At 52.2% G+C, this 22,679-nt stretch overlaps 1 protein-coding gene across 1 annotated transcript in view; it reads right to left on the reverse strand.

Annotated features, from left to right (window-relative positions):
• Positions 1-22,679, reverse strand: part of MYO18B (myosin XVIIIB) — a 221,672-nt gene that overhangs the window by 179,831 nt on the left and 19,162 nt on the right. The window contains exons 9-11 of the mRNA XM_065889514.1: positions 22,433-22,533; positions 21,319-21,382; positions 12,267-12,411 (exon numbers count right to left, since the gene is read on the reverse strand). Coding sequence (XP_065745586.1) covers positions 12,267-12,411; positions 21,319-21,382; positions 22,433-22,533 — 310 coding nt within the window. The remainder of the gene's footprint in view (positions 1-12,266; positions 12,412-21,318; positions 21,383-22,432; positions 22,534-22,679) is intronic.

Raw genomic sequence — 22,679 nt, forward strand, 5'->3', positions numbered from 1 at the left:
AAGTCACCTGTCCATCTGCAGTCAGCGCACCCCGTAAGGCCTGGCCAACAAGCCGTCAATAGATCGCTGCTCAGTCACTCATAGTCCAACATGAATCACTGCTCACGCCCTATCAGCTGGAAGGGCAACACGTGGACCAGCCCTGATGCTCTAGCGTTCTGGATAAAGAGGGCTTGCTGGACAAATCAGCTGGGGCAGCATCCAGTTAAACAACCAAAATGGGCTGCTTCCCTGCAGGCTGCTCTAATCTTGAGTATGCCAACGTGCATTGGGAGTTGACAGGAGAAGGGGAGCATGGGTAGGGGTCTCCTGGACTAATCTGATCAAGAGGCTTAAGGGGAAAGGCGTGGCATCTTTGGGATGTTGGGCAGTTGTGGAAAGAACCAGAGGCCGGGCATCCAAAAGCAGTTTCCACCTGGCTGCAAGATCTCAGACAGGAAATCTCACCTCTCTGAGCCTCAGTTTCCACATCTGTACAATGGGATGGCTCCTCTCCCAATGGGTCATTATTAGGATGAAACAAGACACTGGGTGTGAAACTGCCTGGGAGTGTCCCCGGAGCAGGTAATCCGACCTGAGAAGCAGAGTCACCAGGGAGACCTCAGTGGAAGCCACTCATCACCTGGGGGAACTGCAGGAGCAAAGGCTCAGGGGTGGGACCAACAGCCGGTGAGTGACCTGTGTGAGGTCACACAGCTAGTGAGGCAGAAGCCAGGATTAAACCCGGCTCTGGCTGGCCCCCAGTCCAACGCTCTTTCCATATTCAAGGGTCCCTCACCAAGGCAGACTGAGCAGGGGTCCCCCTCAACTTATCACGCTGTCTCCTTTGAAGCTGGGGCCCAAGGGAAGCCCACGAACAACAGCTGGTGTCTCCGGAGTACTCCCCGCATGCCTGGCCCTGTGCTATGCACTTAATCTCACCAGTGCAAGAACCGCATGAAAAGGCATGATTACTAATTCCCCATTTATCGATGACGCTGTGGACCACCCGGCAGAACGCGGCACGAAGAACAGGAAGAAAGGCTTCAAAGACAGAACTCCTCGGCCCCAAACTGAGCTCCTCCCCTTCCCGAGTCCAGGACCTTAGATAACTGCCTTTATCTCTCTGAGCCTCCACGGACACACCCATAAGATGGGTGTAACCCACCATATAGGGTTACAAGGATTAAACGGAATAACCAGGCACAGCACTTAAATCATGCCTGGCAGAGAGCAGATTCTCAGTAAACAGTCACAGTTACTAACCCCATCATTAACATCACCATCATTGCCGTCAGCAGTACTGTTATGCTCTGTCGCTGAAGGGTGAGACATGCATGTACAGTGAGGTCCTCACTGAGCCACAGCCTCCTGGAGTCTAGGATAAGCAAGGCTAAAAGAGACGCCAGAGAGTGTCCATCCATCCCCACTGGGCAAGTCCCTTCCCCTCTCTGAGCCTCAGTTTCCTCATCTGTAAAATGGGGTAATGGTGCCTACTCCAGAGGAACACTGAGATGGCCAAAGCTCTTAGAATAGTACCTGCACCTTGTAAGCACTGGATAAATGTCAGCTGCTGTTATTACTTATGGGAAACAGAGGCCAGAAAGAGGAGAGGGGCTTTTGCAGGGCCACCCAGCAAGAGTGGCTAAGCCAACCTGAAGTCGGGTCTCTCGGGGGTTCCATCCTCCTCCCCCTGCCCTCCTGAAGCCTGGGGCTGCTGGCAGGGAAGCCTTCTAGCATCAGCCACTTCAGGGGTTTGTGGCTTTTTTTTTGTTTTTTGCTTTTTTTGCAGTACGCGGGCCTCTCACTGTTGTGGCCTCTCCTGCTGCGGAGCACAGGCTCCGGACACGCAGGCTCAGCGGCCATGGCTCACGGGCCTACCCCCTCCGCGGCATGTGGGATATTTCTGGACCGGGGCACGAACCCGTGTCCCCTGCATCGGCAGGCGGACTCCCAACCACTGCGCCACCAGGGAAGCCCGGTTTATGGCTTTTATAATATAAATGTTTACATCCCACAGCCGCCATTCCAGCTTAACAAATGAATTCAATATGCTTAGAAAATGCAGAATCAATCCTTGCCTGTGGCCCAGAATAGGCCCGGCTGTGGCAGCTGTCAGGCAGGGAGCCAAGCCACCAGCTGGGGGCCTGTGGGCACGGGAAGGCAGGCGGAGGACAGGGCCCAGGCGGGGACAAGCTTCGGGGGGGGTGTGGTCTGCTCTAGGGACACATGGTAATCCTCTCTCAATTCTGCAGCACCGGTGCCAGGGATTGGCGCCTCGCAGACGGGGACACGGAGGCCCCAGGCCTTGCTCGGGCTACCACACCTCTGCTCACCGAGGCTCTTCTGTCTGGAGCATCCTCCCTGATTTCCACTCTGTTTGAGAGATTCGGTTCAAGGGTCCCAGGCCCTAGGACCCCTTGGGTGGGGCTGACCCCTCTGAACTTTGGATGTCTCCTGCCTAGAATTTTCTCCTGGCGTCTCCAACGGGCCTGTCTGGGTCTCCCTCCCTTGATCAGATGGAAATCTCATCTTGGAATGTAAGAATGGCGTTGCCGAGGGCCTACCACCCAACAGGCATAGAGGAGAAGAAGAAAAGGAAGAAAGGAGGGAGAGGAGACAGAGGAAGGAGAGCAGTAAGGGGGGAGCGGAGGGGGAAGAGGGCGAGTGGGGGAGGAGGAAAAGGATGAAGAAAAGGAGGCCACGGGGCGGAGGGGGGCGGGGGGGGATGGAGCAGCATGAATGCAGCCATGGCCCAGGTGTTCAGAGACCCAGACTCCAGTCCCACATCCCCCCCGGGCTTGTGAGGCTGCAGTGAGCCGACCCCTGTGAATACAGGCAGGGGAATCGAGCCCTGTCCATGGAAATGTTCAACCTCAAACATGCCCCGTGGTCCAGCAGGCCCAGGCCCAGGCCACCACGGCTCCAGAACGCTCACCCCTGCACCGCCTCTACATACAGGAACGTATGCCCACGTGGCGCTGTTTAGAACCCCCCAAAGCAGCAGGAGACTGCCCAAACGCTCATCAGCTGGAGAAGTGCGACATCGGCTGAGGCCCCCTCGCCAGGCAAGCCCTGCAGTTAGGGGAGAGAACAGGGGCGCTGCTGTGAGCCACGGGCCGAGAGGCCCCGGCACGCGGAGGAGCAGAGCACGTGGAAATGGAGCCGGTGTGAACTTGTTTATAACAGCGACAGCCAGCCACCCCGTAGTGGTCACGTGCACAGGTGTAGCTCGTGCTCAGTCTAAAAGGCCTGAGGGTGAGGCCTACACTGGGGACGCAGTGACAGCCACGGCCACTCTGCTTTTGAGAGGGACTGCAGCCACGTCCGCAGCCACAACTGGGGGAAGGGGTCAGGGACTCGATGTGTTGCTGTTCCAGCTACTTATGAATCTATGATGATTCCAAATTTAAAAGTTTAAGAGGAAAAAAAAAAAGCCAGCCTGTTAGGGCAGTGGAACTAGCCTGGACCACAAGGTCATGGTGAACACACGACATGACATGACACACCTGTCAAATCCCAGAGAATGTACAACACCAAGGGCGAGCCCCAAGGTAAACTGAGGACTTCGGTTAATAACTGTGTATCAGTATTGGCTCATCAGTTGTAATAAATGTCGCCTTTGCACCTTAACAACGGTCACCTTTAAGGTCAGGAGGATCAAGAGAGTGGGGGGGACCTGCTTTCGACATTCTGTGTTCGTCTGTATTGTTTCCATTTTTCATAGGAAGACAACTTTACAGTAATTATTTGTGCAGTTGTTTTAAAACAATAAGAAGAGTAAAACACTTCGCCAAGTGCTTGAATATACGGTGACTGCTTTGTGTTGACAGCATCACTGTTATACTCCCCGTGGCCTTCCGTGCTCAGCGTCTTATCCGGGCTTGGGAAGCATCAGGCCACCTCCTCCTATCCTCGGATGGACTCCCCTGGCTGCTAGATGTCGGGCGGGGTCCCAGCAGAAGATAGGGGGCTGGGTCCCTGTCATCATTACAATCGTCTCTTCTTCCTGCAGGCCCCTCGGCGCTCCCCGAGTTACGGTCCCATCCATTCAGGGACTGATGCCTTTATTAGGACAGGCGCAGAGTGGTGGCCGACTGGCAGCCTCCCTCTATCACTCCATTACAGGGCCCCCCCTGGGTTATACATGGGCCCGACTGCATAATATATTAGGCAATGGGTAGACTGGCAACAAGTAGACTGGAAAATTTAGTAACAGACAAATAATTAAGCCTCCCATCAGCCTTCAGAGCCAAAGGAAAGCGAAGCAACTGGGCCATCCAGGCAGATAACACATCCTTATGATTTTGGGTTCTGAACAGTACTGTCATTTTTACGGAGTAATGAGGGACAGCGGGCAGAGTGACGAAGAGGCTCAGACTTTCTAGGGAGGGTGTACATCTCTTACAGCTACGGGACCACAGGGACTGGAGAGGATTAAAGACCAGCCCGAGTCACCTTTGTAGACTCAAGCTTTGCCGGGCAAATGCCTGGATGGTGGGCAGGTTTTCCATTAACAATAATAATAGCAATAACAACAAGGGTGGCCAGGCTTTACACATTCAAACTGAATAACTTAAGCCTCCCAAGGACTGTTATCCCCATTCTACAGATGAGGACACTGAGCCTCAGAGGTGGAGAGAGTCACAGATCACGCAGGAGAACTGGGGTGAAACACAGGTCTGCCTGGCCCCAGAGCCCATGCTGTTAGCCTCGATTCCGAGCTCTCCTGCCTCGGTTCTGCTTAGTGGATGCCCTTCCAGGTGAGGGAACGGAGACTGGAGACTGGGGACGGAGCTGAGAAGCTGCTCTTAGAGGGGAGGTGGAGGTCCGAGCACCCAAAATGCACCCAAGGACTGGGCCAGATGAGTGGCCTCACAGAGGAGAAGGACACTAGCTTTGGAGGCAGACAGGCACTGATTCTAATCTTGGCCACACCACGTGGTGCTGTTCGACCTCGGCAAAGTTACATAACCTCTCTGAGCCTCAGCAGCCTGAACTGCCAGTGGGAATTCCCTCCCTACCTACCTGTCACGGTTGCCGAGGGAATTAAAGGAGAGAACACAGGTAAGTGACTCCCAGTCTTGGGTTGATGTGCAGGACAGCAAGACCAGGGGAGCATTTTGTTCAGGGAACATTCCTGAGAAGAGGGTCGTGACTGGTTTTAATCTCACACAGCCAAGAGGTCCTGTGACAGAGAATTGTTTCTTGCTGCAAAAAGGGCTCCTAGGGCTTCCCTGGTGGCGCAGTGGTTGAGAATCTGCCTGCCAATGAAGGAGACACGGGTTCGAGCCCTGGTCTGGGAAGATCCCACATGCCGCTGAACAACTAGGCCCGTGCGCCACAACTACTGAGCCTGCGCGTCTGGAGCCTGTGCTCTGCAACAAGAGAGGCCGCGATAGTGAGAGGCCCGCGCACCGCGATGAAGAGTGGCCCCCGCTCGCCACAACTAGAGAAAGCCCTCGCACAGAAACGAAGACCCAACACAGCCATAAATAAATAAATAAAATTTAAAATTAAAAAAAAAAAAAAAACAAAAGGGCTCCGAGTTCCTCCTTGATTTACTCTCCTGTGGGAAAAGGGTCTTTAGGGGCATCAGAGGATACTGGGGGGCACTGGTAACAAAAGTAGGGAGCAGACATCCCAGGAGCATCCTCCTGCCAGGAGGGAGCCGGGAAGTATCTCCAAGCTTTGTGATGCCCTGATTCACAACAGCAGCTCTGACAAGTGCCTGGCACTGAGCTTAGCCCTTGACATACATTTCACTTCATCTGCTCAGCAGACCTGTGAAGTCACTACTGTTTTCAATCCCATCTTACAGGTCGGACAACTGAGTCTCAGAAAGCTTAAGTTCCTTTCTCAACCAACATATTGCCACACCAGTATCTCTCACCTCGTCACTCCCCCATCCAGGGTTGGAGTCTAGACTGCCTGGCCCTTGAAGCTGTGACATAGAGCATGGCAGCAGTGACACCGCATGATAGCTGAGGCCAGCTCAGAAGAGGTGATGCAGTTTCCATGCTGCTCTCTGGAAGCTTCCTTGGAGCTCCGAAGCCGCCAGGCCACAAGGAGGCCCAAACAGGCCCACGCTGGGGACCCAAGATCTGAGACTCGGAGAGATGGAGGTGCCCGGGTAGTCCCGGCGACTCCAGCCCCACTGTTTCTGGGTCAGCCACCCTCTGACCGCAGCCCAGCCGAGCGCTTCCAAACTGCAGACCCCCAGGAGCTTGGGGAGATGATAAAACGATCATTGCTCAAGCCACGGAACAACATGGGGCTGATTCGTTATGCAGCAAGGTCACGGACCCGTCCCAAAGCCAGCAAGTGCTGGAATCCTCACTTCCACTTGAGCACAAGATTGTGTCCCTCCTGACTGCGCTGACCACTACCCCACACTCTCCCTGGCCCTTAGAACCTTCCTCGAAGCTGTGGAAAGAGCACTGGACTGAGAGTCCGGAACTGGACCCCGGTTCTGAAGCTGCCGATCACTAGCACAGAGGTTTCACCATGTGCCCTTAAGCAATGAGCTGCATTCCCTGGGGGCCTGAGTTCTCCACCCCGACCCGGCCCACGTCAGGGCAGGCTTTGATGCCAACAGAGCCAACAGATGACAAAAAGCACTTTGCAAAGAGAAGGGAGTCAGGGCTTGCTGAACCCCGCCCACGTGCCAGGTGGGCGGGATGCAGCCATTACCTGACTAACGATGTAGAAGGTAGACAGGGTTTTACCATTTTACAGGCACGGAAGCTGCGGTCCAGAGAGGTGAAATCTCTTGCACAAGTTAAATCACACAGCCAGGAGGTGGAGGAGCCTGAACTCACTGCCAGCCCCGCCCACTGCAGGGCCCAGCGTGTCCCTCCTCCCCCGCCCTCTCCTTGTCAAGTGAGCTCCAGAGAACATCTGTTTGCTGCCAGCTGATTGTTCCATGGGCCACATTTTGCCAAAGGAAAGAAACACGAGGCTGGATAAGTGGTTCCCTGATGGCTCCTGAGGGATAGCCCAGGCCATGAGTCTTGGTTCACAGCAAACCATCCCGCGTCAGATCACCCAGGGGTTTCTCTGCCTGCCATACCGAGGCAGCCCCCAGGGCCCCCTCCCACGGCCTTCCCAAGGGACCCAGCAGGGACAGTGAGCCTGAGAAACAGAGGAGGTGGAGACAGTGCAGAGAGAGGGAAGAACACGGCCTCTTTATGACGACCGGCCAAGCCAGGAGCCACCGGGCCTGCCCATGGGAGGCAGCCCAGAGCGAGGGCATTACTAGCACCGCAGCCGTGTGTGAGACCCCAGACGGCTCTCTGCCGCCCTTTCTCCCTCTTCCAGAGGAGGCTCGGGCGAGTCCCAGAACTTGGCCGAGGTCACACACAGCTAAGTAAGAGCCCAAGCTGAGCCCTGAACCCAGGACTAGCTGACTTCGAGACGCCCGTATTGCTGCTCTGCCACATTCTGGGGCGGGGCGGGGGTGGGGGGGTGCCGTCTCTGACTCCGACGCTGCCCGGGGCACTGCTGATGACAGGGTGATCCAGAGCCCCACAGGCAGCCAGACTCCTGGGGTCAAGAACACCAAGTCATACGGGCTGGAGGGACCCAGAGGGTGGTGGGGGAAGGTCACGGTGGCAGCGCCCTGCAGGAACTCAGGCGTCAGTGGGGGCCTAATGCCACTCTCCCAAGAGAGGAGACTCAGGAGCCCCCAGGAGTGTGCTGGGGCCGTGATTGATTAAAATGATTTAATCAATCATGCCTGTGTAATGAAACCTCCAAAAACCCCGAACGATGGGGCTCAGAGAGCTTCCAGGTCACTGAACACATTGAGGTGCCAGGTGGGTCGCACAGTGAAGGCAGGGAAGCCCCTTGCTCTATAACTTGCCCTGCGCATCTCTTCTGTTTGGCTGTTCCTGAGTTGTATGCCTTACGATAAACAGGCACTGGTAAGTAAAAGCCCTCCTAAGTTCTGTGAGTCATTCTAGCAAATTATCAAACCAAGGAGGGGTCTGTGGGAGCCCAACTTTATAGCTGGTCCATCAGAAGTACAGGTGGCCCAAACTTATGAACAATGTCTGAAGTCGTACAGTCTTGTGGGCCCGAGCCCGTAACCTGCACTGACTCCAAGTAGTAACAGGAGTGGACTAAATTGTAGGACACCCAATTGGTGTCCGGAGAATCAGAGGACTGGTTGGTGTTAAGGAAAGCCCCACACATTTGGTGTCAGAATTGTCATGAGTAAAAACAGGGCACCCCAGTGAAAAAGTGACATCACCAGCCCTTGGAGCCTGTGAGGCCAGAAGCAGTGGCACACAGGGCCAGGGAGACCAGAGGTGTCGTCTCAGAGGTTAGGCTCAGTGCCTGGGCAGACCTGGGTCCAAATCCCACCTCTGGCTTTAGCGGTGTGCCCTTGGGGATGAGGATGAACCTCTCTGGCAGGCCTCAGTCTCCTCGTCTGTAAAATGGGCATCTAATAGTTCTCACTCCTCCTGGGCTAGTCTAAGGCTGTGCAGTGACATCACGTCTATAAGCACTCAGCACAGGGCCCAGGAAAACAGGTCAATTCTCCAGCAAGGAATGACCCTAACAGCCCTCTGCAAAGTCTAGGGAAGGGGAGTGGTCTTTGCAGGGAGACCGGCTGCGGTTCCAAACCTCACTCTGGAGCATACTAGCTGTGCAACGTCAGGTAAACCACATTCCTCCTCTTACAAAGCCGTGAGCCAAGTCCTGTGCTCCACACGTTGGGCACTGACTCATTTAATCCTCATGACAAGCCTACAAAGTGGGTGCCATCATTAGCCCCATTTTACAGAGGAGGAAACTGAGGTTCAGAGAAGCCAAGCCAGGAGGCTGACTCTTGCCCATGGCATTATCCTTCCTCACCAGGTTGTTGTATGAATCCAATCAGGTGAAAAGGCACAAGAGAGGTACAAGTGCTTCTGAAACCATCAAACGCTAAACCAATATTAGTGGTGGTTGTCGTTACTGCTGAAACAGTTCAAACATCCTAAGTCCAGTTATAAGGCCTGAAATCTACCCACAGGGACTGATACAGGTTTTTAAAAACAGGATCAGGACTTTCAAATAAGTTAAGGAAGCTAGGTGCGCTGCGAGGAGAGCATCGTATTAACGAAAAAAAAAAAAACCTGATTAACGGAAATGATTCTTAATATATTTCGAAATGATCTGTTGTGACACAAAGCAAAGACATTTATACATGACTTTGAAATTCTTAATAGCCGATTTTAGAGCAACCTATTATTAAATCTTCCAAAGCAGAATATATAGTAAGTAAATCATCAAGCAGGCCTCTCAGGCAGACTGACAGCAGCTCCTCTTAAAATAATTTATAAGGTGGGGTGGGGGGAGGCTGGGAGGAATTATTGCCATAATCATGTATTAATAAAATATTTATAAACGTGCCTTTCTCTTTTATCGTTACAGGCAGCTACAGGTATGAGTCCCGAGCCCACATCCGAGGGGGTGCCCCATGAGCCTCAGGAGAAGAAAGTCAGGCATCAAACTTCTCTGGTGACAGGTCAATAGACTGGGGGCTCCCTTAGCCTCCGTTCTGTCACATCAGAGGCAGAGAGGTTTCAAGTGTGACAATGGAAATCGGAAGGTAGGTCCCAACCGCCTTGCTCTCTCCCTAGGCTTTGCTAAGTGCCGGGGGGAGCAAGCCTATTTGAGTTGAGCAAAGCAGAGAGGCACATGGCTGCCAACACCCTGGGAGAGTCACCTAACCCAGGCTCAACAGCACAGTCTACTGAGGGACTGCCTTGAGCTAGAAGCATGGATGACCTGTCCACCACCCCTCACCCTGGTCATTCCCTACATACCACGCCACACGTGTCCCTGGCCTGTCACTACAGGTACCTGTCTACGCCTCTCTGCTTTCCTGGCTGCCGGAACATGCTCAGCTCATGCATGGGGCAGGCTGGAAGGGCAGGGGGGAATGCTCCCCGGGAGCAACCTTCAACCAGGGAGAAACAGGAGGCGGTGGAGATCAACATCCCGGCTCCCTCGCCCCTCGGGTAATACTCGATGAGGAGGCATGTTCTTCAGAGTCTCCCAGAGGTCCCGAGAGATACTGGCCCCCCACTTCCCAGAGCTAATCCACTCCTTAAGGCTCCAGCATCACCTGCCTCTCTTCCCTCACTTTCCTATCGGTTCCTCCTGATACCCCCTCCCCCAAAGCCTACATGCAATTTTTGTCTCAGGGTGTGCCTCCGGGGAAAGCAGCTTAATTCAGCTTTCTCTTCTTTACAGCATTTAATCCTCACACCAACCCCAGCCTTGGCCCAATGAAAGAGAAGGCCTCTCTGAAACTCAGAGAAGTTTGGTTTTGAACTCAAATCTGCCTCCCTCAAGTGCCCATAGCCTGGAGTGTTTTGGCGGGGGTGGCGCTGTGTTGGGTCTTCGTTGCTGCGTGGGCTTTTCTCCAGTTGCGGGGAGCGGGGGCTACTCTTCATTGCGGTACACAGGCTTCTCACTGTGGTGGCTTCTCCTGTTGCGGAACACGGGCTCTAGAGCGCAGGCTCAGTAGTTGTGGTGCACGGGCTTAGCTGCTCCGTGGCATGTGGAATCTTCCCGGACCAGGGCTCGAACCTGTGTCCCCTGCATTGGCAGGCAGATTCTTAACCACTGCACCATCAGGGAGTCCCCAGCCTGGAGTTCATTGCACCTAGACCTTCTGAGCCTCAGTTTTCTATTCTGTAAAACAGGTTTGCTTCCTTCCACACATCCCCAACCTATAGATGCCTGTGCCCCAACTCTAAACCTTCCCACAGCTTTTCTGATCTGAACTGTGCAATGACATCCCCAATCCCAGTCCATTTACAAAGCTGGCTGATTTCCAAATGGTCAGGGCGTTGAGCACGGCCCACGGCTGATTTTTGGAAAAGGCAGGTGGCATTTGATTTTTCCATGTTTGCCCAGTTAAGCATGTCTGCCCTTGGCGTGGACCAACTGTGGACCCCCTACCCTACCTATTTCTGACTCAGCATAACTTCTAGAAACGTCCAAAATCAAATCAGTGGACCAATGCAGCTCAAGTGTATGAAAATCAAAAGAACAGGCCACAAGGCCTACGGGTATGGGAATGGCAGGAATAACATGCCAGCATATTCCAAAGAAGTCTGCTGCCCCACAGAGGAGTAGCCCAGAACGTCAGCCAGAGTCAACACACAGCTCCAGAGGACAGAACTCCACGCCCACATGTATCCATTCAAAAAGTAAATTCCAACTCTATGTTCTGGGCCCAAAGGAAGCCACTCTCTACAGGAAACAGCTAGACAAAGACACAATCACAGTATAAGGTGCCACAAGCCCCACGAAGGCAGCAGCCACACTGCTCTTGACAGCGACCGTCTCCCCGGGACCTTGCGTAGTGCCAAACGCAACAGCACAGGAGTCTGGCTAGGGAAGCGAGGAGCCTTGAATGCCAAGTCAAGGAATTTTACTTGATGGAGCGGACGAGAGAGCGCCTCGGGAGGAGTGTAAGCAGGGAACGGCACAACAGGTCTACGTTTTAGAAAGGAGCCCAGTGGCCACAATGAGGGTGGAGCCAAGCCATATGCAACGACGCTACCTCAATAGTCCAAGCAAAAAAGGGACTGGCAAATACTTAGTCTAAGGTGATAACAGTAAGAATAGAGAAGTCAGGACAGAAATGCTGTCACAGAAAGTATCTACAGGGCAAGGTCAACGACTGGATAGGGATGGGGGAGGGAGACCAACTTGAAGTAGGGGCAATAAGCAAACAGACAGTTAAGGCTGGGGAGCAGGTTTGGGAGGAGAAGGAGAGCTGGGTGAGCTTCAGTGCACATGGTGTGAGCATCTCCAAGATGTCTAGACAGGAAAACATCACCTTCAGCGCGTGGACCCAGCCTCCTCTCACCCGTTTCAGGGTGTCTCTTCTCAGCACAGTAACCACTAGCTACATGTGGCTATTTAAATGTATGTTAATTAGAATTTAATGCAATGACAAATTCAACGCCTCGGTTGCACCAGCTGCATGTCAAATGCTCGACAGCCACGTACAGCTAGCGGCCACCCTACTGGACAGAGAACCTCCCCCTATCATCACAGAAAGTTCCACTGGACAGTGCTGGGTTACGCGGTTGCTTGAAACACCCAGCCCGCTGCCTTCTCGGCACACCTGGTTCGGCAGCCTCCCCGAGAGCAGTCCCAGAGACGTGGAAGATGACAGGCTGACCCTATCCCACCTCACGGAAAGAAGGGCCTTGACAGGCACCTGCTGGTGGAGACAGCCGGCAGCCCAGGTGAGCCCGGCGGCAAGCACGTACCTTTGCAGGCCCCCGCCGCACCCAGGTGGTAGATGGCTGCCAACACCCGCCAAATGGCCCTCTGCTCGCTCTCCAAAATGCCCAGCGTCTCCATGGCGCCCTGGAGCTGGGCGAAGGCAGCCGCCGCCCTCTGCTTGTCTTCAGGCTGAGAGCAAGGGGAGAGAGGAAGACAAACAGGCCGTCACGGTGGAGGAAATGCAAACTTGCAAGTGGAAGCAGGGCTCGGTCTGAGGGGAATGTGTGGTCATTTTATGACCATGGTAAATCACCCATGATTAAGCTGGGGAGTACTGACACACAGAACTCAGGCTGCTGGGAAAGTTATAAAAATCATTTCTATCTGACTTTGGAAGGCGACATGATTTTTATTCACTCGTGTGTTCATTCAATAGATTTGAGGCTCTGCACCATGCTGGGCTCTGGAGAGACAGAGATGAGCGAAATCCAGAACTTGACTTTGAGGACCTCTCAGGCTAGGAGTGGAAAGAGACTTAAAAACAACTAAGTGCGAAACAGGCTAAGTGGGGGACTGTGGGATCTCAGAGGAGGGCCTGGCCAATTAATCCCACTCGAGAGAGTCAAAGAGAATGTCGCAGAAGATGAGACAAGATTGTGATTGAAGTCTGAAAGACAAATAGGTAGCTGACCAACTGGATGGGATAAAAGACCTGACGGGCAGAGGGGACAACGGGAACAAAGGACATCTTTAGAGACAACAGGTGTTCAACTGAACGTGGACAGAGAAGCAGGTATTTTTGGAGGTGGGGCAGACAGAGTGGGGGAGGAAATAAGCACGAGAAGCTGGCCGGTGCCATGGAGAAGGCCTCAAACACAGTATTAAAGGGCACAGGCTTAAAACTCCAGCCACAATGGACAAACACGCATCCCTATTTACACTCCTGGACCCGTGGCAGACAACACCAATTGATGAAGACCCCACAACAAACCAGCGAGTCCAGATCCTTTTCAGGATGTCCCCCCTTGCAGCCCCACCCAATGGTCTGCCTCAGCAACTGAAACAGACCCTGTCGGCCATGCCCGGGGCACGCAGAGGGAAACTGCCGAAGATTTTTAAGCAGAAAAGAGAAAATAGTATGAGCAGATGTTTATGGGTTGTAGGGTATCACTTTTCCTTTTTCAGATTTATGATCCCCATTATGTTTGCTTTTTTAAAAAAATATTTTTATATATTTATTTATTTATTTTTGGCTGCCTTGGGTCTTCATTGCTATGCACGGGCCTCCTCTAGCTGCGGCGAGCAGGGGCTATTCTTCGCTGTGGTGCGCGGGCTTCTCGTTGCGGTGGCCTCTTTTGTTGCAGAGCACAGGCTCTAGGTGCGTGGGCTTCAGTAGTTGTGGCACGTAGGCTCCGTAGTTGTGGCTCATGGGCTCTAGAGCACCGGCTCAGTAGTTATGGCGCACAGGCTTAGATGCTCTGCGACATGTGGGATCTTCCTGGACCAGGGCTCGAACCCATGTCCCCTGCACTGGCAGGCAGATTCTCAACCACTGTGCCACCAGGTAAGTGCCCCCAATTATGTCTGATTGAATATTAAAATTAGTCTGAAACTCCTAACTCCACACATGCCATCTGGCCAAGGAGACGCGACCCAGAAGCCTGCTGGGTTGAGAGGAAGTGAGCTGGGGATGAGAATTCTTTCGTCAATAATCCTCCAACAGATAATGAGGACCTGATTTGCACGTGGCCTGTTGACAGAGCTTGGGTGATGAACCGTAAGCTGTCAAAGCCGGAAGGTCCTTGAATTTTATGGAGTCCAATGCGTAGAGTGGGGACAACGCTTGCCCAAGGTCACACGGCAAGTTAGTATCAGATACAGGATTAGAATCAGGCTTTCTGACTCCCCGTCCATGCCACTCGTCCCCTCCACTCAAGCCACTTCTTCTAACTGCGAAAGAAACCTGCAAGGATCATTGACCTATTGGGACAATGTCAAAGCACGCAGTGACATTGAAAGATTCGCTGTGGAAACATTTCAATTAATAGCAAAAGCATGATCCACTGATCCATCATATTTCTGGGGCACCACAGGACCACAAAAACCCTAGCAACAAGCAGCTCAACCTAGCAACTGCAGCTGCTCCGCTGGAGCAAACGGAGGAGAGGAAGGCATCTTACCAACATGCTCTTGGTTATTTATGAGATTTCAAAGTAGCAGAGAAAGGACACCAAAAGGACAGTGGCAACACGTTTATTATGGCTCCCACTGTCAGCCATGAGCATTTGACTTTAAATTACAGGCAGACTCCATCATCTGCCACTTAGCTCATACGAACAGGAGAATTAGAAAACTTCCACTAAAGCTTGTTTGCTTCTTTTTCTCTCCTCTCCACCTCCCCCAGTCTCTGCTGCAACAGAAGACACGGAGGGATGAATATATATGCTTCTGATCTAAAGCAATCAGAATCACGAGGATGCTTACAGTTCCCTAAAGTTCTACGGAGCCAGACACCTCTGCATAATGTCCTGACAAAAGCCAGTCCCTGCCTCAAAATCACGAAAATAGAAATCAGATCAGTGGGATAAACCAACTCACGGCCAAAATGTCTACCAAGAAGAGAATGGATAAACAGTGGGTGGTCCAGCCAGGGCACAGTGATGGGGTACCACGCAGCAATGAAAAAGATCACGTCACTGATCATGCAAACACGTGTATGAACCCCACAGATTCCATGTGAGACAAAGGAGCCATGTACAAAAGAACATGCACTGTGGATTCTGGTTACATGAAGTCCAGATGTGGGCAAAATTACCCTATGGGAAGAGAAGTTCGGATGGTAACTCAGGTGGGAGGGATGCCTCTGATGGGGTGGGGACTCAAGGGAGCCTTTACTGGAATGAGGAATGTTCTAGATGTTGAGCTGGTGTGGGGTCGCAGGTGCGTGTAAGAATATAATCATCACTGAGTTGTACACTTAAAATTAGGGCTTTCATAAACATTTGACTGTATGTCTCAACTGAATTGAGAAAAAGAAGTGAAAAAGTAAAAGCTGACTCAGAAGATGCCCAGGCTTCGTCTGATGCAATTAAAGCCTCAAGGTTAACCCAAGATGGCAGGTAATTTAGTGCAAAAACTAAAATCCAAAATGTCCTCTCCGCATTCAACCGGGCTGCATTTAGAGCACGCAGGAGATTGCGACAATGCAGCGAGGGGCCAGGTTTGGATTTGGAGGCAGACGGAAGTGCGTGTTCTCTCGGCTCTGCGTCCCTGCGGTGTGACTGCACAAATCTCTTGCCCTTGCGCTGGAGGCTGTTTCCACGACTGTAGAATGAAAGTAACAGCCAAACCTCCTCCCAGGCCACTGTGAGGATTAAATAAGTTGAAGTGTGTAAAGCACCAGCACAGTGCCCAGCACACAGTGGCCCTCAGTTAATGCTGGGCTCGACCCCATGCCTTTGCCCAGGCTGTCAGGCCTTCCAGGGACACCTTCCCAGCTGCTGCACATTAGTCCCTGGCAAGTGAATCAGGCGTGGCCCGTCCTTGAGGGGCTCCCAGTCCAATAAGGGGGACAGATGTGCAGACAGACACTGACAGCACAGGGTGAGGCTGGGCCTGGGGAGGGGTAAGGAGGCGACTTCCGGGAAGAAGCGCTGTATGAAGCCACCAGCACGAGCAGGAGAAGCGGGCGCTGGGCAGGCAGGCAGCCAGGGTCTCCTAGCGAAGGGCGCGGGGCTGGAAGACATGGTGCGTTAGGTGCCAAGCCCCCTGAGGGGACACGTGCAGGCCTCTCTCACAGGGTGCAGGGCCGCAGAGAGCCACGGTCTGTAGCTGGGCGCTGCTCTCTGGTGGAGGGCGTGGCACCAGGGGCCTCCCTGGCCGAGGGAACCGGCCCCTGGAGTTCTGCCCCTGGCTATAAACACAGTTCGGGCCGGGGTCGCACTCTGCTTCACGGGGATGTAAACCACACCCCCTCCTCCAGAGCCAGGGTGGGCTCCCCTGTGTCTCTACAACCAACCAATCCAGGGCTGGAAGGATTCCCACGGTTCCAGCCCCTGGATCTGGAGCCGGATCTGGGAGGGAAATGCAGAACACTGACTCTATTCATTTGCAAAAGAAACGTGGGTGCCTGCACAGGTGGGTGAACTTGACGGAGACCACGGGGAGGGCAGGACAGGTGTCCAGCCATAGCCAAGGGCTCCCTTTACCTCAACACTGACGGGTCCACGTTCTCTCCGGGCACTGCAAGTCCATTTAAGGAGGGAGAAGAGAAGGGTTAACTGAGCACCTACAATGCTGCACTAGGTGCTTTTACCTTGTAAGGCAGCTGTGAGTCTCTCCAATTGTCAGAGGAGAAATTGAGGCTCAGAGAGGCTAAGGCACTTGCCCAAGGCCACCCAGGTGGGGAGGGACAGAGTGACTGTACGCCAGATTCTTTACTGAGCGCCTACCCGAGGAGCAGACCGAGGATCAGGGTGTTGCTCCACCCATTCCACAGGGGGGAAAACTGAAGCTGAGAGAGAAGTGGTGACCCAAGGGTGCACGCTGGGGCACATCCCAGAGCACGCGGTCTTCAGCCAGGGCACAGACCTGAGATGACAGCGAGGGACGAACAAGAGAGACCATTTGGAGTCAGGCCAACCTGGATTCCCCGCTTCTGCCACTTAAAAGCTGTGTGCCCTTAAGCAAGTAGTTTCACCTCTCTGAGCCTGATTACTCCTCCCAACCAACAGATGTGATAATAATCCCTTCTGTCAAAGGGTCCTTAGGAGAATTAAGGAAGAGAAAGCTCCTGGCAGAGCCCCTGGCAGGAGTGCCTGATCCACCATCCTTCTGTCTGGAGCCCATTCCTCCACAGTTGATGCCTGGGTCATAAAAAATAAATGCGCCTCGGGCCAACGCCTGGCTGCTGCCAGCCAGAAGCAAACTGCTGGGAGGCAAGGATTTTATTATTATTATGACCACTGCTGCTGGTACTTTTTTAAAACATCAGTCTAGGTTGCGGAAAAATAAATTATAGAGAAGAAAATAATATGAAAGCTTTGTGATTTCAAGTGTGTCCTGGTGTCCTAACAGATCTCAAATAAGTTCCATTTAAAGCTGAAATATGGGGTTTCCCTGGTGGCGCAGTGGTTAAGAATCCGCCTGCCAACGCAGGGGACACAGGTTCGAGCCCTGGTCCGGGAAGGGAAGATCCCACCTGCTGCGGAGCAACTAAGCCCGTGTGCCACAACTGCTGAGCCTGTGCTCTAGAGCCCGTGCTCCGCAACAAGAGAAGCCACCACGGTGAGAAGCCCGCGCACTGCAGTGAAGACCCAATGCAGCCAAAAATAAAATAAATAAATTTTATAAATAAATAAGTAAAAGCTGAAATGTGGCAGGCAGGGAGGACGCAGCGCAGGGACCAGGAGGGGAAGCTGGCCATCAGCGAGCGAAGTTGGCCACGGAGGGCCAACACCACCCCAAGGGCCGGCTTCCCCACAACCTGGCCCTGCTCCAGCTGACAGCCCCCTGGGCCCACACCCTCACCCTGTGCTCTGCAACCACTGCACTGCTGGCTCTCCCCTGGCGTTGCCGCTGCATCAGGAGCTCGGTGCAGCAGGAAGGCTGGCCTCACTGCACCTGCCTAACTTCTCTCACAGTCCAAGACCAGCTTGTACTCACCTCCTCCAGGTAGCCCTCTCTGATACAACTTCAACCCTCCAGGCCTGCCCGTATAATATTTGGGACACACTTAAGTTAAAAAAAAAATATTTGATGTTTATGTGAAACTCGAATTTAACCAGGCATCATGTATTTTTTCCAGCTTTACTGAATTATAATTGACAAATAAAAATTGTATATTTTTAGGTGTGCAATGTGAGGATTTGATACACATAAACGTTGTAAAATTATTACCGCAATGAAGTTAACTAATATACCCATCACCTCACATAATTACCATTTCTTGGTGTGTGGTAAGAACACGTAAGTTCTACTCTCCCAGGATATTTCAAATGTACAGTAAGTCCAGTATTATTAACTATAGTCACCGTGCTGTTAGATCAGTTACAAGATGAATATGGTCTAGGTATCCCATATTTTTATTTGCTGACTCTGGCGACTTCGGGGGCTTGTACTTAGCTTCGGGGGCTTGTACTTAGCAACTCTCATTCTTGGGGTGATTTCCTGACCACCAAATTCCTTCACTGAGCCAGTACCTGATGGCCCAATCCCAGGCTTGTATCAAAGACTGACGAATTTCCAGCTTGTATTTTTGCTCTTAGAGAACAAAGAAAACACTCTCCATACCTGCCAGGTAGCAGGGTGAGAACAAAGAAATACCCTACCAGTTCCCACAGATCAACTGGTCTAAAAAAACAACCCCCAGAAACACACAAAAAAAGAAAGCCACTTCAAACACCTCCTTGACTGGGTTCACACTGCGCCCCATTCCTGCATGCGAACTGTGAACAAACATGTCAGGCTGAGATGCTCACGAGGGCCTGGCCTGGCTTGAGCCCTTCTCCTCCTCAAAACCAAGAAAACAAACAATGCTCTTGCTGATTCAAATGGATACATGTGGCCCAACCTCATTAAAGAAAACCCAGCACTGGGACAGCCTCGCATCCCCTGCCGTCCTGAGGCCAGTCTGGGCTCCTAGCCGCCGGAAACCAGGGGGAGGAGAGGCATGAAAGAAGAACATACTGCAAGTCCCCCCGGTGGAGGGGGGTGTCAGGCAGGTGAAGCCGGGGGAGCCGCATCACCTCACTTCATCCCACTCCACTCACTGTCGAAACAGACTCACCAACAGTGGTTCTCAAAGCGGGGTCCCTGGACCCACAGCTTCAGCATCACCTGGGGACTTGTGAGAAATGCAGATTTTCAGGCCCTAGCCCAGACCTACTTAATCAGTAACTCTGTGGATAGCACCCAGCAGAGAGAGAGAGAGAGAGAGAGACAGCCTTACTGAGGTGTAATTGGCAAAAATAAACCACTCATCTTTAACAAGTACACTGTGATAAGCTCTGACATATACACCGGTGAGAGCGTCAGCACTCAAGACAATGGACACATCCATCACCCGCAAAAGTTCCCTTTCATAATCCTCTCTCCCCTCCTCCTGCAACCAAAACCCCGGGGCAACCATTGACCTGTCTGCTGTCACAGCGGATTCATTTGCATTTTCTAGAGTTTCAAATACACGGGGTTATATGGTTGTACTCTTTCATCTGAGATTTTTCACTCAGCACAATTATCTTGAGAGCCATCATGTTCTTGGGTTTATCAGCAGTTCATCGTTATTACTGAGTACTATACTACCTTTAGGGTTTTCTACAATGAATTCACCCATTCACCTGTTAATAGACATTTTGGGTAGTTTCTACGTTTGGGCTCTTACACATAAAACTGCTAATGAACTTTCATGTAAAATAAATTTTGAACGGATGTACACTTCCATTCTCCTGCATAAATACCTAGAAGTAGACTAGCGTGCCACATGGGAGGTGTATGTTTAACTTTGTAAGAGACCGTTTTCCAACGTGGCGCACTATTTTCCACTCCCATCAGCAGGGTATGAGAGTTCCAGTTACCCCCCATTCTCACCAGCATTGGTATGATCAATCTTTTCAAGTGTAGACACTCCAGTAATTGTGTAGTAGTATTTCACCGTGGTTCGAGTTTCAATTTCTTTAATGACCAGGGAGGTTTAACATACTTTCAACATGCCATCTAAGTACCTTCTTTGGGGAAGTCTATGCTGAAATCTTTTGCCCATCTTTTTTGTTGGGTTATTTATGAGTTCTGAGAGTCATTTATAAATTCTGGATTCAAAGACTTTATCAGATATGTGATTTGCAAGTATTTTCTCCCAGTCTGTGGCTTGTATTTTCATATTAACAGTGACACTCGAAGCGCAGAAGTTCTTAATTTCAACAAAGTGTGATTCATCAATTTGTTCTCTCATGGACTGTGCTTTTGGGGTCATATCTATGAAGCCTTTGCCCGATCCAAAGTTACAGAAATTTTCCTCCTATCTTCTTCTAGAAATTTTATGATTTTAAGTTTTACATTAAGGTCTATGATCCATTTTATTTGGTCAATTTTTGTACATGGTGTGAAGTTGTGGACTGAAATTCTTTTTTTTTGCATGACGATACCAAATTATTCCAGCGCCATTTGTTTCCCCGACATGTATGTTTGGAAAAGTGCTTCAGAGTAGAAATGATTCACTCCCCTCTGCCTGGTAAACTCCTACTCATCCTTCAAAACCCAGGTCAGATGTCCCCTTGGCTAAGAAGCCTTCCCTGACTGAGGCCAAGTAGCTTTCATCTATCCTCTGGTGTACAGAATGTTGTACAAACTCTGGCATTTCTCTTATCCCACATGATTGCATTAATTCCCAAGTCTTTCTCTCTTGATAGGGTGAAAATTCAGGGATGAGGACCATAATCCCAGCACTCAGCACAGGCCTGGCACAGAGGGTGATGGTAGGAGTGGGGGTGGGGGTGGGTGACTCAAAACAATTTTTAAAATATAAAAAAATAAATAAAAGAATAAACAAATGAACAATGTGCTTTTTTAAACAACTGGATACCACCTCTCAAGGCCCTACTCACAGGGTCCATCTTCCAGGAAGCCACATTAATCATCAACAATATTTCCTAAGAAAACTGCCACTGACTGATGTAATCCAAGCCCAGTGCTAGCTGCTTTCTGCACATCGTTTCATTTAATCCTGACAACAGGTCCATGAGGCAGATACCACTACTATTGTTATTTTACCGAAGAGGACACAGACATTCAGAGAGGCTAGGGTCCATGCCTGAGGTCTCATATCCAGCAAGTGTCAGAGCTGGGGTTTGAACCCAGATAGCCTGTCCCGGAGACCGCGCCCTTACCTCTAACAAACCACCTCCTAGTTCCCTTTATTTGCACAAGACTCATTTCCCTGACAAGCCCAGGCCCCATAAAGGCAACCCTGCCTCCCCCACATGACCAGCCCTTGCCAACTACTCACCCCAGTGACAGAGGGACGAGTCACACAGGGGACCCTCCCATCTTGGCCACGGGGACACAGACACCCACTCACACCCAGAAGGACCTCCTCTTTACCTTAGGCCACACGCCCATGCCGAAGGAGCTGCTGTCTGCCAGCTGGTGCAGGTACAGTTCTGTCCTGGAAACAGAGAACGGACCATAAGTAAGGGAGGACCCACCCACCCCAGTGGCCTGGAGGGCAGGTGGTCACCACGGCATGGGACTCCACACAGTGCCCCAGGCGGCCCCAGCGTCTGCCTCAGGCCCTGGCCCTACCTCCCGAATATTCCTCACTTGCTGCCCTCACCGGGCCCTTCTTAAGTGAAGGCCTTCCAAAAGCTTCCTTACTCCTCTGTTACCCTGCTCTGAAAACTGGGAGTTTCCTCTCTAATCTGCCCTCTCTCCAAAGGGTAAGGTGCCCCTCTGGCCTTAGCGAGGAGGCTCAGGACAGGCTGGGCCTGCCCTTCAGACGGGGGTGGAAGGCAGGAGACAAATGATGGGGGACGGAGAGGGAAATTGAAAATTATCCCCCCTCGCCTGGGGTGAGCACTCCCTGGAGCTTCACTAGATAGAACCTTACTCATTCATTCAACAGATGAGGAAACCAAGGCTCAGAGACAGGGAGCCACATGTCCAAGAATTCCCAGAAGTCAGCGAGGGGCAGAGATGACTCCCTGGGCCACCTCCCCCAGAAGGCCCTCCCAGATGAGTCTTCTGGCTTCTCTGCTGTTCCACCTGGTGCCTCCTCGCCCTGAGCTACCTCAGGTGCACCCAAGGCTCTCACAGAGTTTAGGAGCTTCTGGAAGATTTGGGGTCTGCTGTATCTTGCCCACCTCCCACGCTGCTGTCAGAACCTGTACCGAAATGTCACCGTCACAGCAGACAGCCTCCACCCACCCCCCAGCGTGTATAAAGAGCCATATGTGAATTATCTCACTTAATCCTGTAAGGTCAGTCAAGGTACTATTTCCACTTTACAAAGGAAGAAACGGAGGTTCAGAGCAGGTGACACCTGGCCAGGTTCACCCAGCCCAGGAGCAATACCAGGCAGCTGGAATCAGAGGCCAGATTCCTAACCACTGGGCTCTACCACCTCTCAGCTCTAGGCAGAGGTAGGGCTGGGGCCTTGGAGAGTGGGGGCCCTTTGTCTCACTGCCCTTGGCCGTCCCTGCTCAGCCCAGTCGCTCACCTTAGATCCAGGTCCAATCCGGCTAGCATCTGGGAGAAAACCTCGAAATTGCCTTCCCCTTCCAGCTGCCGGGCCACGTGGCTCTTCTCCAACAGCATCGTCTGCCAGGGGAGAGGACAGGCGCCCGGTCAGCACGAGGCCGTGCTAGGCTGCCTGCACACCCCCACCAACCCCCAGGCCCACTCTTCGAGGCAGCACCTAAGGCCCCAACTTGGCTGGACGCCTCCAAATCAAAACATGCCAGGCC

Source organism: Phocoena phocoena, chromosome 13, assembly GCF_963924675.1.
Source record: "Phocoena phocoena chromosome 13, mPhoPho1.1, whole genome shotgun sequence".
NCBI lineage: Eukaryota > Metazoa > Chordata > Mammalia > Artiodactyla > Phocoenidae > Phocoena > Phocoena phocoena.